The following is a 12,446-nucleotide window of genomic DNA, read 5'->3' on the forward strand; positions in this document are numbered from 1 at the left end:
GAAATTTCAGTACATTTATAATTAGTGTTGATTTTTTGAAACCTTCCACAACATTCAACTAAAAAAATAATCATAATATTGTGAAAATAAGGTACCTTTGTCCACAAAGTACAAAGATTATTTTTTTGAAACAGTTTTTTGTGGTGTCGCACGTTGGCAGTGGTTAGGTGGACCCGAACATGGTAAACACGTTTACGCAAACTCGTCTGCTCTCCCTCTCTTCTGCTGGCGCTGCAGCTGACACTTGTTAGTTTTCAATGTCAGGTATTTTTGGGTATTAGTTTTGCTGTTTTGCTGAACTATACTGGTGTAGTTCTAATAAAATCTGATGTGATATTCCGTGAATTTGAGTAGCGTTGATTTCACGAGTACCGGCTATAGCCTAGCCTAGCTTTAAACACTAGGCGTTTCGTCTGTTTTATTCTCAAACCAAATTTATTGAGCGTTTTAACAGTGTCAGACGTCAGGATGACTCTGGGACGCAAATACCACCTTTTCTGCTACGGACGTCCATCGGCGGGAGCTATGAGGACACGCAGGTACCGGGCCAGGAAAAACCAGATGAGCATAGTACAGCCCATGACTTCAAATCCTTCAAATGAGGTAATTGTAAATTCTAGTTAATTTCAGGTATTAGACTCGGTACGGGGTCAGTAGTGTCAGTGTAAATTTAAACTTCATTGTGTTTCATTTGCAGGTAGGGCAACCACCCTATGAATTCAACTTGCCGCATTTGACATCTGAGTTGGTCGAACCATCCACAAGTTCAACAGGTTATGTAAGTATTGGTAATTAGTCTATATCACTATAAAATCTTTCCCATTTTAATAATAATATTTTGTGTTTTTTTACAGGCTGGCCCCACTAACCAAACTTTACCACTGGCCTCTGCAGGATTGGCAGATTTTAATGAACATCAAGGAGATATAATTTGCCCTGAAGTGCCCTGCGTGGATGCCAATGTTGAATGTGACTTAACACCTCTACAAAAAGAATTGGATCCTGATGGTATTGCACCAGTGAACGTCATGAGCAGAAGCCAAGAGGAGAGTGGGGCAAGGCTGCCACCTCTGTGTAACCACACGGAATGCACCGCTGATGATGTAATGCTAATGTGTTTAACTCTAGGCTATAGGCATAATTTAACTTGGGTCGCAGTAGAAGGCATAATGAAAATGTTTAATTTTGTATATGGCACCAAAAAAATTAATGCCACAAAAATTAGTTTGATGAAGCGTTTATTTGATGGCACAGATAACACTAAAGTAGCTTTCCATTATTATTGCCAAACATGCTGTAAGTATGCTTCTAAGGTGGATTCTGGTTGTCAGCAAGATCTAGTTTGTTGTGGAAATAAGTTGGATGATACGAACAAGGCTACATATTTTGCAACTATATCGTTTAAAGATCAACTGAGAAATCTTTTTGAAACCAATGAGCAACTAGCCGAGTCAGCTCTGACATATAGGTTCTCCCGTGTTAAACAAAATAAGGACAATCTTGATGATGGGGCAGATTACAAGGCACATGCCAAACCAGGGAAAATATTGTCTTTTGCTCATAATTTCTCTTATTCATTTTTCACAGATGGTGTTGGTAAATCTAAAAAAAGTTTCTGGCCAATTTATGTAACGATTAATGAGCTTCCTCCCGGAGATAGGAAAAATAATATCTTAATAGTTGGATTATACTATGGTAATGGTGCACCCAATCTGAAGACGTTTCTTAAACCATTTGTTGATGAAGCTAACAAGTTATCATCAAGCGGCTTTGATTGGGTGCACAAGGGTCAGGTTGTAAATAGTAAAGTAATTCCACTATTGTGCATCTGTGATTCTGATGCACGTTACAAGTTACTTAACCATCAAAGCCACAAGGCTTTTTATGGGTGCACTTATTGTTACCAAAAACAAACTCATACAGCAAAAGGACTGAAGTATACCCTGACCACAAAAAAAATTGTGGAACGCACTAAGGAGTCACTTCATCTGGATCTGCTTCTGGCTTCAAGCAATCGTAATAAGGGTAAGAAACATAGGCATGGCAGGGGTGTTTTGGGGGTGTCATCTGTAGCATATCTGAACTTTTTTAATCAGTCTAGAGGAATGCCGGTAGATTATATGCACAATTTACTGCTTGGTGCAATGAACACTTACTTTGAAAATCTGTTTATGGAAAAATGTAAGAAGTTTTGGGTGGATAAGGATGCTACACCAGAGGATCTTCAGAAAGCTATTGATGAACGCTTGCTCATAATCAAACCACCTACTTGTATTAAGCCAAGCCCAGCTTCTTCTATTCTATGAGCTCCGATGTCTAGTACATGCTCTCTGGTAAAGTATTATTTACTCCTGATTTCCATTGCATGGTTTTCAAAAATTACCCCAGTGAGTATAAACTTTCATCGTCATTGCAGAATTTCCAGTACCAGAATAGTAGTGTGCTCTTACAGATAATTGAGCTGCAGGATGAACTTTTGAAACGCAAGGAAGAGATTGTGCAGCTAACAAAGGAGAATGCTGAGTTCAGAATTGCGATGAGGGGAAATGATATTCAACATTTTGTCGTGAGTTACATTATTAGTTGCTATCTAATGATGTCATGATATACCACAAGTGTGTACTTTATATCCGATTAATTCTTTTCTGTTGATAGATGGAACCAGGCACATCCAGTTTAAATTTTTCCAGTTCTGAGTTACCAGCTACTGCAACTTTTATTTCATTTCTTTTATTATACTTCTATGAATTTTTATTAGCATGTTTGCCTCTGTTTTGATTACAGTTTGATGATTCATCTATATCACTTATTGCAACTGCTGGCACTGCCTTTGTGTGTGAGAGCAAAGACAGTTTAAATACACTGATGTGTGTTGCATTTTTACATTAAGTGATTTCAAATACTTTTATTAGGTCCAGGAAGAGCAAGATGCAGAGAGTATTTCTGGTAGGGTAGAAACGAGTCTTGATGAAATGCTGGAGTAACGAGACTCGGTGGCGGCTCTGCCTGGTTAAACATTAACTAACAAGAAATTGTTATTACGATCTTTTCTGAATAGGGAGATTAAAATTCGGCCAACAGTCTAATTTGAAAATGTGTGTATCATTTGAATAGTTAGTAAATCTAATCTAAGACGAAATCAGACGAAATAAGGTCTGTGAGAAGGGTAGGGGGTGGGGGCAGCAGATAAGCAAAGCGAGGACGGCTGTTTTAGCTACGGCACACACTTTTCATTTCTCTTTTTAGCAGCATAATTTAAGTCCGTACTCTGTTTTGCAGGTTGGAAGCGGGAGGTTTGCACTGCTACCGAAAGGATGAGAAGCCTCTCTTAACAGAGCAGCATCGGCAAGCCCGTCTCGCTTTTTCCCTCCAATATGTGCATCATCCACCAGAGTTTTGGGATACCATGGTTTTCTCCGACGAGAAAACATTTCGGTCGGATGAAAATGGAGGCTGGAGGATCTGGCGGGAACGGGGCACTGGGCAAGAAAAAAAAAGGGGTTTCCTTACTCTGCTTGCAGAAATGCAAAAGTTGAAACGCTTATAATGATTACTTTTGTCTGTCTTGCGTAGGGGAGATGAGGAGAACATCACGCCAGTGTCCCGTAGTGGTCGGGTTACGGCCGGGTTCTGGCGCTGTATCATGGGAAACTTAGCCGTTGCACTTACCCCTACTACAGCACACCAGAACGCGGTCGAGTACCTCTACATTCTGGAGGAAGTAATGCTGCGGTCCGTGGGGATGCTCCTCAATGAGCCAGGAGCGCCGCCCACGCCATTCATTTTTCAGCAAGACACTGCACGCGTCCACACGGCCCGCGTGGTGCGTGAACTGCTCCCCAGACCTGAACCCCATCGAGCACGTGTGGGCGTGGATGGTCAGCGACTGGGACAACCAGCAGGAGAGGACTCGGGAGAATCTCCAAAACCATGTTAATAGAGTGTGGGAGAATCTAAGGCTTAGAGGACATAACACGATAGAAAAGCTGACTGGGTCGATGCCTCATCGACTTCAGGAAGTTATTAGACATAGAGGTGGTCACACGCATTATTAATACTAAATCTGGTTTTATTTTATTTGTCATTATCTCATTTAGTATTTAATTTGTTTTACTGTATTTACTTCTGTTATCACACATTGTGAAGAAGTTGCGCCACTTGGATCCTGCGCCCCTTTCCGTGGTGATCTTGGGTTAGATCTCACAAGGGCTCTATAAATGAAAAGGGCCACAGACATTAGAAAAGAACAATTAGGCCAAGAACATCATAACAAATGATCACAGCTTGACACCCAGTGTTATTGACCAAAAATTTGTGCCCTACCTTTGGGCAAGCCTGGACCTGTCGTTCAGCTGTTCCAACCTCACACCTCACACCCAGGAGTGATGTATTTAGACAGTGGTCGAATTGTCTCTTCAATCCATTCTGAGGAATTGCAATTAAAGCTACCTCTTATTTCGCAGCCCCTCCATCTGATCATGGGTTGCCACCAAAGCAGGCTATTAAAAAAATTCCTCTTGTTGCTTACACCCCGTCTGCGTCCTCCACTCCCATGCGTTGTAAGTTACCTTGAATACGGCATGACCACTTTATGTTATTGTAGTAGGCATTCATCATCGTCATAAATCTTGAAAATGAAGCCAACATATTTCCTGGTGTTCTTTAAGCATTGCCGGAACGACGAACCCGAAAGTGATGTTCTTCACCAGAAAAGAATTCCCGATGGCCATGGCACTCATGCTAAGGTGAACGATCGTGTGAGAATAAAATATAAGGAGGACAAAATTGTCACTTTTTATGATGGCATTATTCTTCAAATAGATCGTGAGTATTTTGCCCGTAGTGGTCCCTACGGTCCCTTTCGGAAAAACTTCACATCGGTTCATCGTGTGTCTTTTGCCCCGTTTCCACTCCCCCTCAAGTATCGACGGTTGTATACATAATTTGTTCCATATCAATGACATCTCTAGTATTAGCAAACGGTGCCCAATGAAGTGCAAAGACATTTCGGAAAGGACTGTTCAATTTTTGAACAGTACTTCTTTTTCAATCTTAAATCCAAAGTATGCCGTTCAACTCATTTGTATGGACGAAATGCCTGATAATTTAGGTCCTATAAGTTCCGGTCGGTTCGAGGTTTCGCTCCCGTGTGAGTGTGCTGCGCAAGACATGTCCCCGAAGCATGAGAAAATAATCCAACCTCGCTCAGTGTTCATCCCCTTCTCCCTCCCAATCCATGCGTGTTGACACGTCGTCGGCGGGGGATGAGCTGTCATTCATCGAGCTGTTCGTGCCCAAGTCGTACGTGGTGGCTGTCCTGGCCACCAACCTGACTCTGACCCTGCTGGTCCTCGTTAAGGGCCGTCTACAATAGGGTGCGCAAGGCGTAGGACCGTGGCATAAGAGTTCTGTTTCCGGTATTAGGCGGTGGCACAAGAGATCGCCGATCTTCATCTCTTGCGCCTACGCCGCTCACTCACGCATGCGCAGAAGCTGTGCTCTTGGTATTCTCAAATCCAAATCCGCAGCTTCGACCGACACGGTGGGCAAAACCAGACAGTTGTCCGTGGAAGCCTGAGGTGGATCGTTGTTTTCAAGAGTTAAGGACCGCGTGGTGGAGTGTTTTTAGCGGTTAGCTTGAGTTTTGTTTTTCGTGTTTCGTGTTTTTCGAGAAAAACAATGTCGTTGGACGCTTTTGATTTTATTGAGTACGAGGTAGTGGAGCATGAAGGCGAGGATAGCCAGAACGAAGACAATGACAATGATGGTGATGACGATGTGCAAGATAAAGATACTGGTAATGATGTTGTGCCTGAACAGCTGGAGGGCGCTCCTTGTTATACCAGAAGGTTAATATCACTAGTGCAGGCAAGGCTTCCCCTATATGCGAAAAGGAGTGCATGGTACAAAAATGGCAATAACTCCGACAAAAACTTAGCGTAGGAAACTGTTGGGGCCTCGATGAACCCTCCCATATCTGGTAGGTGAATCTTGTTATTTTACTCATGCATGTGTTCGGGGAGCCATGTGAACATGTTGTGATGATATGCTCAATGTTATGTGTGAACAAGCAAGGAAAATTTTCAAAAGTCTGCGGGAGAAGTTTTCAAAGGAGAGAAACAAAGAGAAGAAGTTCCAACAAGGGTGCAGTGGCCAGGCATTCACACCTGTGGTAAAGTCAACATGGGTATTCTATGAGGCTCTAACTTTTCTGATTCCTCATATTAAGCCTCGTAGGTAAGTACCTGAAAATGGTGAATGCATGTGTTGCTAAGTTCCAATCCCTGACTTACACTTTCCTTACAAATGTATGTGGTGATTTCTTACAGGACTGCTACAAATTACACTTCCACTGGGCGTACTCTGCCAAATTTTCATCCTCATTCGGTAAGTTTGCTGACTAGATTTGATAAACTGTAAACGCATATCAGCACATGTAGCTAAGGATGATCTTTGTCTATTTCAGGAAAGAGACGCGCGTCATGCAGCAGTGTAGCAGCTCCGTCCAGTAAGCAAGCTGCTGAAAAGGTTTTCCAGTGATACAGTCAGATTTTAATGGCACTTTAACGACATAACGGGTTACATAACCTCCCGATCAAAACAAAGGGGAGGGGAAGGGGGTGGCACAGCACTTACCAGCTCAGCAGAGCACGTCCGTCCCCGGCCGACACTCAACCGGAACTCCCGAATCCTTTCCAATGCTGTTAAATCAACCATCTCCACGATAATAAACAGCTACTGCTGCATCGGTCTAGGGTCCGTTCTCTACTGCCCAGCGCCACGCGAAACCCCATAAACAAGAAGTCTCTGCCAATTATGGGTTGTTATGTCATAATATTACGTTACTAAATGAGACAAAGAGTAAATTACGATTTTCTTTTCACATTGACAAGAGAAATAGGAAACAAGCAGCAGAGTTCTCAAACGGGTGGGTTCCTCTACCCGCAGGCCAGGCGTGCGACAGAGCGCGCACTACGAGCCTAGCCGATAGGTGACGCAGCCGGCTCGGCTCAATGGGGGCAATGCAACATGCTAAATTTCCAGCTAAATATGCGAAATAGAGGTTATTGGACACACCGCTACACTGTTAAAGTCTTACGAAGAAAAATGCCAAATCCTTTGTAATACGAAGGATTTGGACGCTTCGTAGAGAGCAAATCCTTCGTAGGTAGCATTTGGCATTTTGCTTCGTAAGACTTTAACTGTGTACGACAAAACTGGATAATGACAATAATGGGAAAAAAAGTATTTCAAAGTTGTTTTCTAGTTTTTGTTTCCTTTTGAAAAATGCACCGTGAACAGAAGAAATTCTGCTTTACTTTGTAGTTTCTAATAAATTTTGAATAAAATTTTAGTTTTAATTTTATGAAGCAAAACGCCTTTGTTCTAAAGAGCACACACTATGCGTAAATCTTCGATTCTACACTGTATAAGGAAGATATCGCGGTTAGAGCGGTTGATCCCCCACTTGCACCTTCCGTACAGTGCGGCGGGTAGCCCATACCCGCTCGACCCACCCGCCCCACCCGCAGTGGCGGGTCCTAAAGCAGCCGCAAGACCCACCCGTTTGAGAACTCTGCTTAGCAGACTAGCCCGTAGTACATTTGACCACTGTGACCATATCCCATGCTAGCTGGGGAGCCGGGAGAACGTATCCTCCGGCAGTCAACTAACCTATCCTTTTGTTGTGTGTACATCGTGGAGACCTGGTGGAGAATTTTGTACTTCATATCTGAAAAAAATTAGCTTTGACTTTACTTTGGTAGGAATGGGAGGAGAAGGAATTTGGGTGCACGTTAAGGCTTTCATCGACGGATTAGACTATTAAGCTCCTCTCCAGCACGTACAGGACTTTGACAAAGTTGAAAGAGAGTTGAGAGGCAACATCAAGCGAAAAGAGTACTTGGTCTTTTACTCTTCTAAAGAAAGAGATACCCCTGAATCTTTGCGTAGATCAGAAGGACGTGTCAGTAAAGTAGATGATCTTGACCAAAGAACTTATGCCCTTGAGTTAAAAAAACCTGCGAATAAAAATGGTATTCCAGGATGGTACAAAGCAACATTGCGGCAGTGGGAAGGTGAGTGCCCACTTCAGATGTTTCTCTCTAGTTTCTGCTACCTGTTTGTACTGAAATGGATGTATCTTTGCATATTTCAGAAAGCCTCGAAGATTTGAATTCAGTGGTCAATTCTTCAGAAAGCAACAATCTTTCAAGATCCAGCAGAGGCTCGACCAGGATGCGACAAGTTTCAGATGCCAAGCAGACCAGTAAATCTTCTGTAAGTTTTAATCTTAACCTGTATGTGTTATGACTTATTAGCAATATTTTCATATTCGATTACTTGACATTTCAGGAGAGGGCGCCTAGTTCTCGTAACCACATGAAAATTGTTGAGGAAAACGGCCGAAAGCAAAACTTAAAGTCAATCTTAAATGATGAAAGCCTAGAACAAGTAAGAATAATAATACTCACATTCCGGGATAAATTGTTTTGAGAAGAGCATGTTTTGACTCGACTTAATTTCAGAGCGCCAGTTCCAGTGATGAACTTGGAGATGAATTTACGATGTCAACAGTCCAGAGATTGAAGCGCAAGTGTGCTGACCAGGCCGAGGAAATTAAGGAGCTGAACGCTGCCCTACAGAGAGCAGAAGAGCACTGTTCTAATCTTGTTAGATTAAACAATATGTGGCAAGAGAAGGAGCTCAATCGAAAGAAAAGTGGAAGCAGCTCAAGCTCGAAGCACAAGTCAGAGGAAAGGTTTCACCCTTATAAGAAATCAAGTAGTCTGCGTGAGAAGGTAATATTCAGCGAACTCCATTTCATGCAAACATTACTTTTGTTGCTTTAAAAACAATGTAGCTTTGAATTTAGAACTGTAATTCACAAATTCAACATGAAATTTGATACTTAACCCAATTTGATTTACAAAGTGGGGCAGAACCACCCAAATGAAGAGGAGGATTTGAGGATACAGATAAGAAAAATGAAGCCAGCCTCCATATTGATTAATACAGACTTTCCAAGACCGCAAGTAAGTATGAACTCTCATCCACAGATCCAGCACATTTAATAAGTTCAGTCCTCTTCCCTAACTTTTGCACCATATATAGTAGTTCTCTTCAACCAGTAAAATAATAATTCTTAGAACTGAAGTACTTACTTTAAAAACTAATTTGAGCTCAGGTATGGGCAAATCGACCAACAAAGTAAAGCCCACAGAATTTTAGAACTTAACAGTTTACGTAACTTTTTTGTATTTCTGTGCGCTAAGTTTTTTGGTGGATTTGGTCATTCCTCATTCCATAGCTCAAATGAAATTTTAAAGTAAGTTAGTACGACAACAATTATAAGCAATGTTTTTTATTTAGTCTCCTTTTTTAGATTTTCACTTTTATGGTAAATTAAATTTTGTGCTTTAATTTTTAGTGAATTCTCCCAGTCATGCCTTACAGCTTCAAGCCAGATATTAGCGCAGAGAGCTTAATGTATTTATTTTTGATTTATTATCAACAGGTCGCATGGACACGTCAAAAGCAGATGGATATCCTGAAAACCAGTAAAGATACCACACGGGGTATCTTGATACAACGGGAGGCTTCATCCACAACGCTCCACCAGTCGCCCAGGGAGAGCCAGAGCAGCCTGTCTCATATGGAGCTCTAGTTGTGAAGCCGGAAGGGCATGGCAGTGCTCCTGGGTCGGAGTTCCTGACAACACAGAGCTCACCCGCTTTTATTAATTGGTTGGTGCAACTGCGATACCAATGCAGTAATGCGTGGTCAAACGCAGATCGACTCTTTTAAACTATAGTGGTCGATGATAGCTGGTAAGTCAAAACTAAGCAGCTCACAAAATGAGAGAGTGCGAGCTACTTAAGCTTTTTCCTCGGAAATAATAGCGACGTATTTTTCTCATTTTTCAGGGCGCTAATTCATGCTGTTATGATGGCAATGAATCGCGAGGCTATCATCCCCTTTATCAACCGCTGCTGTGGGAGGAAAGACCCTCTACAAGCAAAGCCAGTCCTACACCTTCTTCCACGGTGTCATAGGAGACCTTGCTAGTGCCCAGCCGCAACAGGGTAAAAATAATAGTTACTTCATAAGCGGATTCATGGACTACTTGGAACATCAGCATTTGGCATATTTACCACTGCTGAACAGAACGTTTGTAAGGAGACAGGTAAACGTTGACTCACTCCTCCTTACAAACAACGCTGTTGAAAAGTGGTTTGATATCGTAAGTTTCGTATGAATTTTAGTTTATCAGTGTTTATGATAGACAGGTTACATGGCAGTTGTCATTTCTTCCTATTTTAAATTGCAGACAAACGCGCTGTGGAACAAACGCAACATATTCTGAAAGAGGACTTCAGCGTGTCGTCGATCAATGACATTTCTAGTATTAAGTCCTATAAGTTCCGGTCGGTACGAGGTTTCGCTCCTGTGAAACTGTAGGGGCCTCGATGAACCCTCCCATATCTGGTAAGTGAATCTTGTTATTTTACACATGCATGTTTGGGGAGCCATGTGAACATGTGGTTATGATTTGCTCTATTTTATAGGTGAACAAGCAAGGAAAATTTTCAAAAGTCTGCGGGAGAAGTTTTCTAAGGAGAGAAACAAAGAGAAGAAGTTCCAACAAGGGTGCAGTGGCCAGGCATTCACACCTGTGGAAAAGTCAACATGGGTATTCTATGAGGCTCTAACTTTTCTTATTCCTCATATTAAGCCTCGTAGGTAAGTACCTGAAAATGGTGAATGCATGTGTTGCTAAGTTCCAATCCCTGACTTACACTTTCCTTACAAATGTATGTGGTGATTTCTTACAGGACTGCTACAAATTACACTTCCTTAAAAAAAGAAAAAAAAAAGGCACCGCAGGCAGCTGCTGGTGGAACGCCAGTCGTCGACTGGGCGTACTCTTCCAAATTTTCATCCTTATTCGGTAAGTTTGCTGACTACATTTGATGTAAACGCATATCAGCACATGTAGCTAAGGATGATATTTGTCTATTTCAGGAGAGAGCAGCGCGCCATGCAGCAGTGTAGCAGCTTCGTCCAGAAAGCAAGTTGCTGAAAAGGTTTTCCGGTGATACAGTCAGATTTTAATGGCACTTTAAAGTGTAGTCGTTTGCATCCCTAGATAAGGTTTGGCACTGGTTTTAGCTGCCCGTAGGGTGTTTGAAGGTCATTTTTCGCGAATCTGATTTTTAAAAAAATGTATTGCTTTATCGCCATATTTGCATGCATATATCTCCGGAACTGTTAGTGCTACAGCGCCCAGATTTTGCAGGACGTTTTCTGCCAGTGAGCACTTTCCATGAAAAATATTTGAACAAAATCAGTGGGGGTCACCAAAAGGGGTCCAGGGTCGTAACCTCCTCTCGGGACCAGTTTTTGCGACCATATTCTATTTTATTTAAATTTCCTTCCAGTAAAGAACGTACCGAGTTATGATTTCCCTCAAAATCTGGGTGCTGTAGCCCGAACGGTTCTTGAGATATGTGCATGTAAAGTTGATAATCAGGCTATAAATTTGATGAATTTTCAATTAAATTCGCGTACAACGACCTTCACACTTCCTACGGGTAGCTAAAACCAGTGCCAAACCTTATCCTGGGGGTTTAAACAACAACACTTTAAGGCGCCATTGAAATTGACTGTATCACCGGAAAACCTTCCCTTGTTAATGAAGGTCTTGTTCGCCGGTGGACCCAGAGACGCAGACGCAGTTAAGGACACACTTGGCATCCACGCTACTGATTTCGATATCGACAAGCTGTCGACTCAGCTTAAGTTATTCGACATCATGTTCCAAAAGTCGAAGACCTTGCGGCAATGCCGAAGATCTGAAGTCAGCGCCCCCTATGGTCCGAGAAAGCCTCCTTGATCAGGTGACGCGGCTGGTGATTTCACTCTTGACGGTGCCAGCTACTTCTACTTCCTGTGAAAGGTCCTTTAGCGGCCTCAAGGGTCTTAAGACCTACATGCGTTCAAGCATGACGCAGAGCAGGTTAACGCACCTTATTGTACTTCATATACACAAGGAAAGAGGATAGATCTCTAAAATTGAACCTTGATAAAATCATGCACGAATTTGTAAGTAGGACTTCTGAATGGCGACGGATCTTTGGAATTGTTAAGGTTTCCGATTAATGTTATCATTCTAATAACAAACAATAAAATCACTTAAATATTGACTAAAATAAAGTATTTTGACGTTATTTCTTCGCGAAATCCTGCATTTTACGCATTCTAAAAAAATACTACGCATACGTAAAATCCGGGCCCTTTTGGGAAAAAACCGGGCCCTTTAGGTACTTGCCCCCCCCCCCCAGCAAAACAAGTTCCGACGCCCCTGATGATGGCCTACGACAAAAGACTAGAAGAGGACCTAGACAAAATCGACCGCATTGTGGTGGATGCCATCCACAACCAGA

The 12,446-nt window shown here is 42.3% G+C and overlaps 2 protein-coding genes across 3 annotated transcripts; both read left to right on the forward strand.

Moving 5' to 3' along the window:
- The first annotated feature begins 236 nt into the window (after positions 1–236).
- LOC113207233 (uncharacterized) lies at positions 237–2,306 on the forward strand. The gene is made up of 2 exons (XM_052274772.1): positions 237–778; positions 855–2,306. The coding sequence occupies exon 2, from the start codon at positions 1,029–1,031 to the stop codon at positions 2,304–2,306; it is 1,278 nt and encodes a 425-aa protein (XP_052130732.1). The 5' UTR covers positions 237–778; positions 855–1,028.
- A 5,856-nt stretch (positions 2,307–8,162) lies between these two features.
- LOC113210632 (uncharacterized) lies at positions 8,163–12,146 on the forward strand. 2 transcript variants are annotated; one of them, XM_052274773.1, is made up of 7 exons: positions 8,163–8,280; positions 8,356–8,454; positions 8,529–8,801; positions 8,935–9,035; positions 9,518–9,830; positions 9,927–10,243; positions 10,331–10,848. In XM_052274773.1, the coding sequence occupies exons 1-4, from the start codon at positions 8,239–8,241 to the stop codon at positions 8,968–8,970; spliced, it is 450 nt and encodes a 149-aa protein (XP_052130733.1). In that variant the 5' UTR covers positions 8,163–8,238; the 3' UTR covers positions 8,971–9,035; positions 9,518–9,830; positions 9,927–10,243; positions 10,331–10,848. The 2 variants fall into 2 exon arrangements, with proteins under 2 accessions (XP_052130733.1, XP_052130734.1); XM_052274774.1 differs by lacking the exons at positions 8,163–8,280; positions 8,356–8,454; positions 8,529–8,801; positions 8,935–9,035 and adding an exon at positions 11,026–12,146 and having other exon boundaries at positions 9,434–9,830; positions 10,331–10,488; positions 10,569–10,743; positions 10,836–10,951.
- Positions 12,147–12,446: the final 300 nt, after the last annotated feature.

Source organism: Frankliniella occidentalis, unplaced genomic scaffold (genome assembly GCF_000697945.3).
Source record: "Frankliniella occidentalis isolate FOCC.00 unplaced genomic scaffold, Focc_3.1 Scaffold436, whole genome shotgun sequence".
In the NCBI taxonomy this organism is placed as follows: Eukaryota; Metazoa; Arthropoda; class Insecta; order Thysanoptera; family Thripidae; genus Frankliniella; species Frankliniella occidentalis.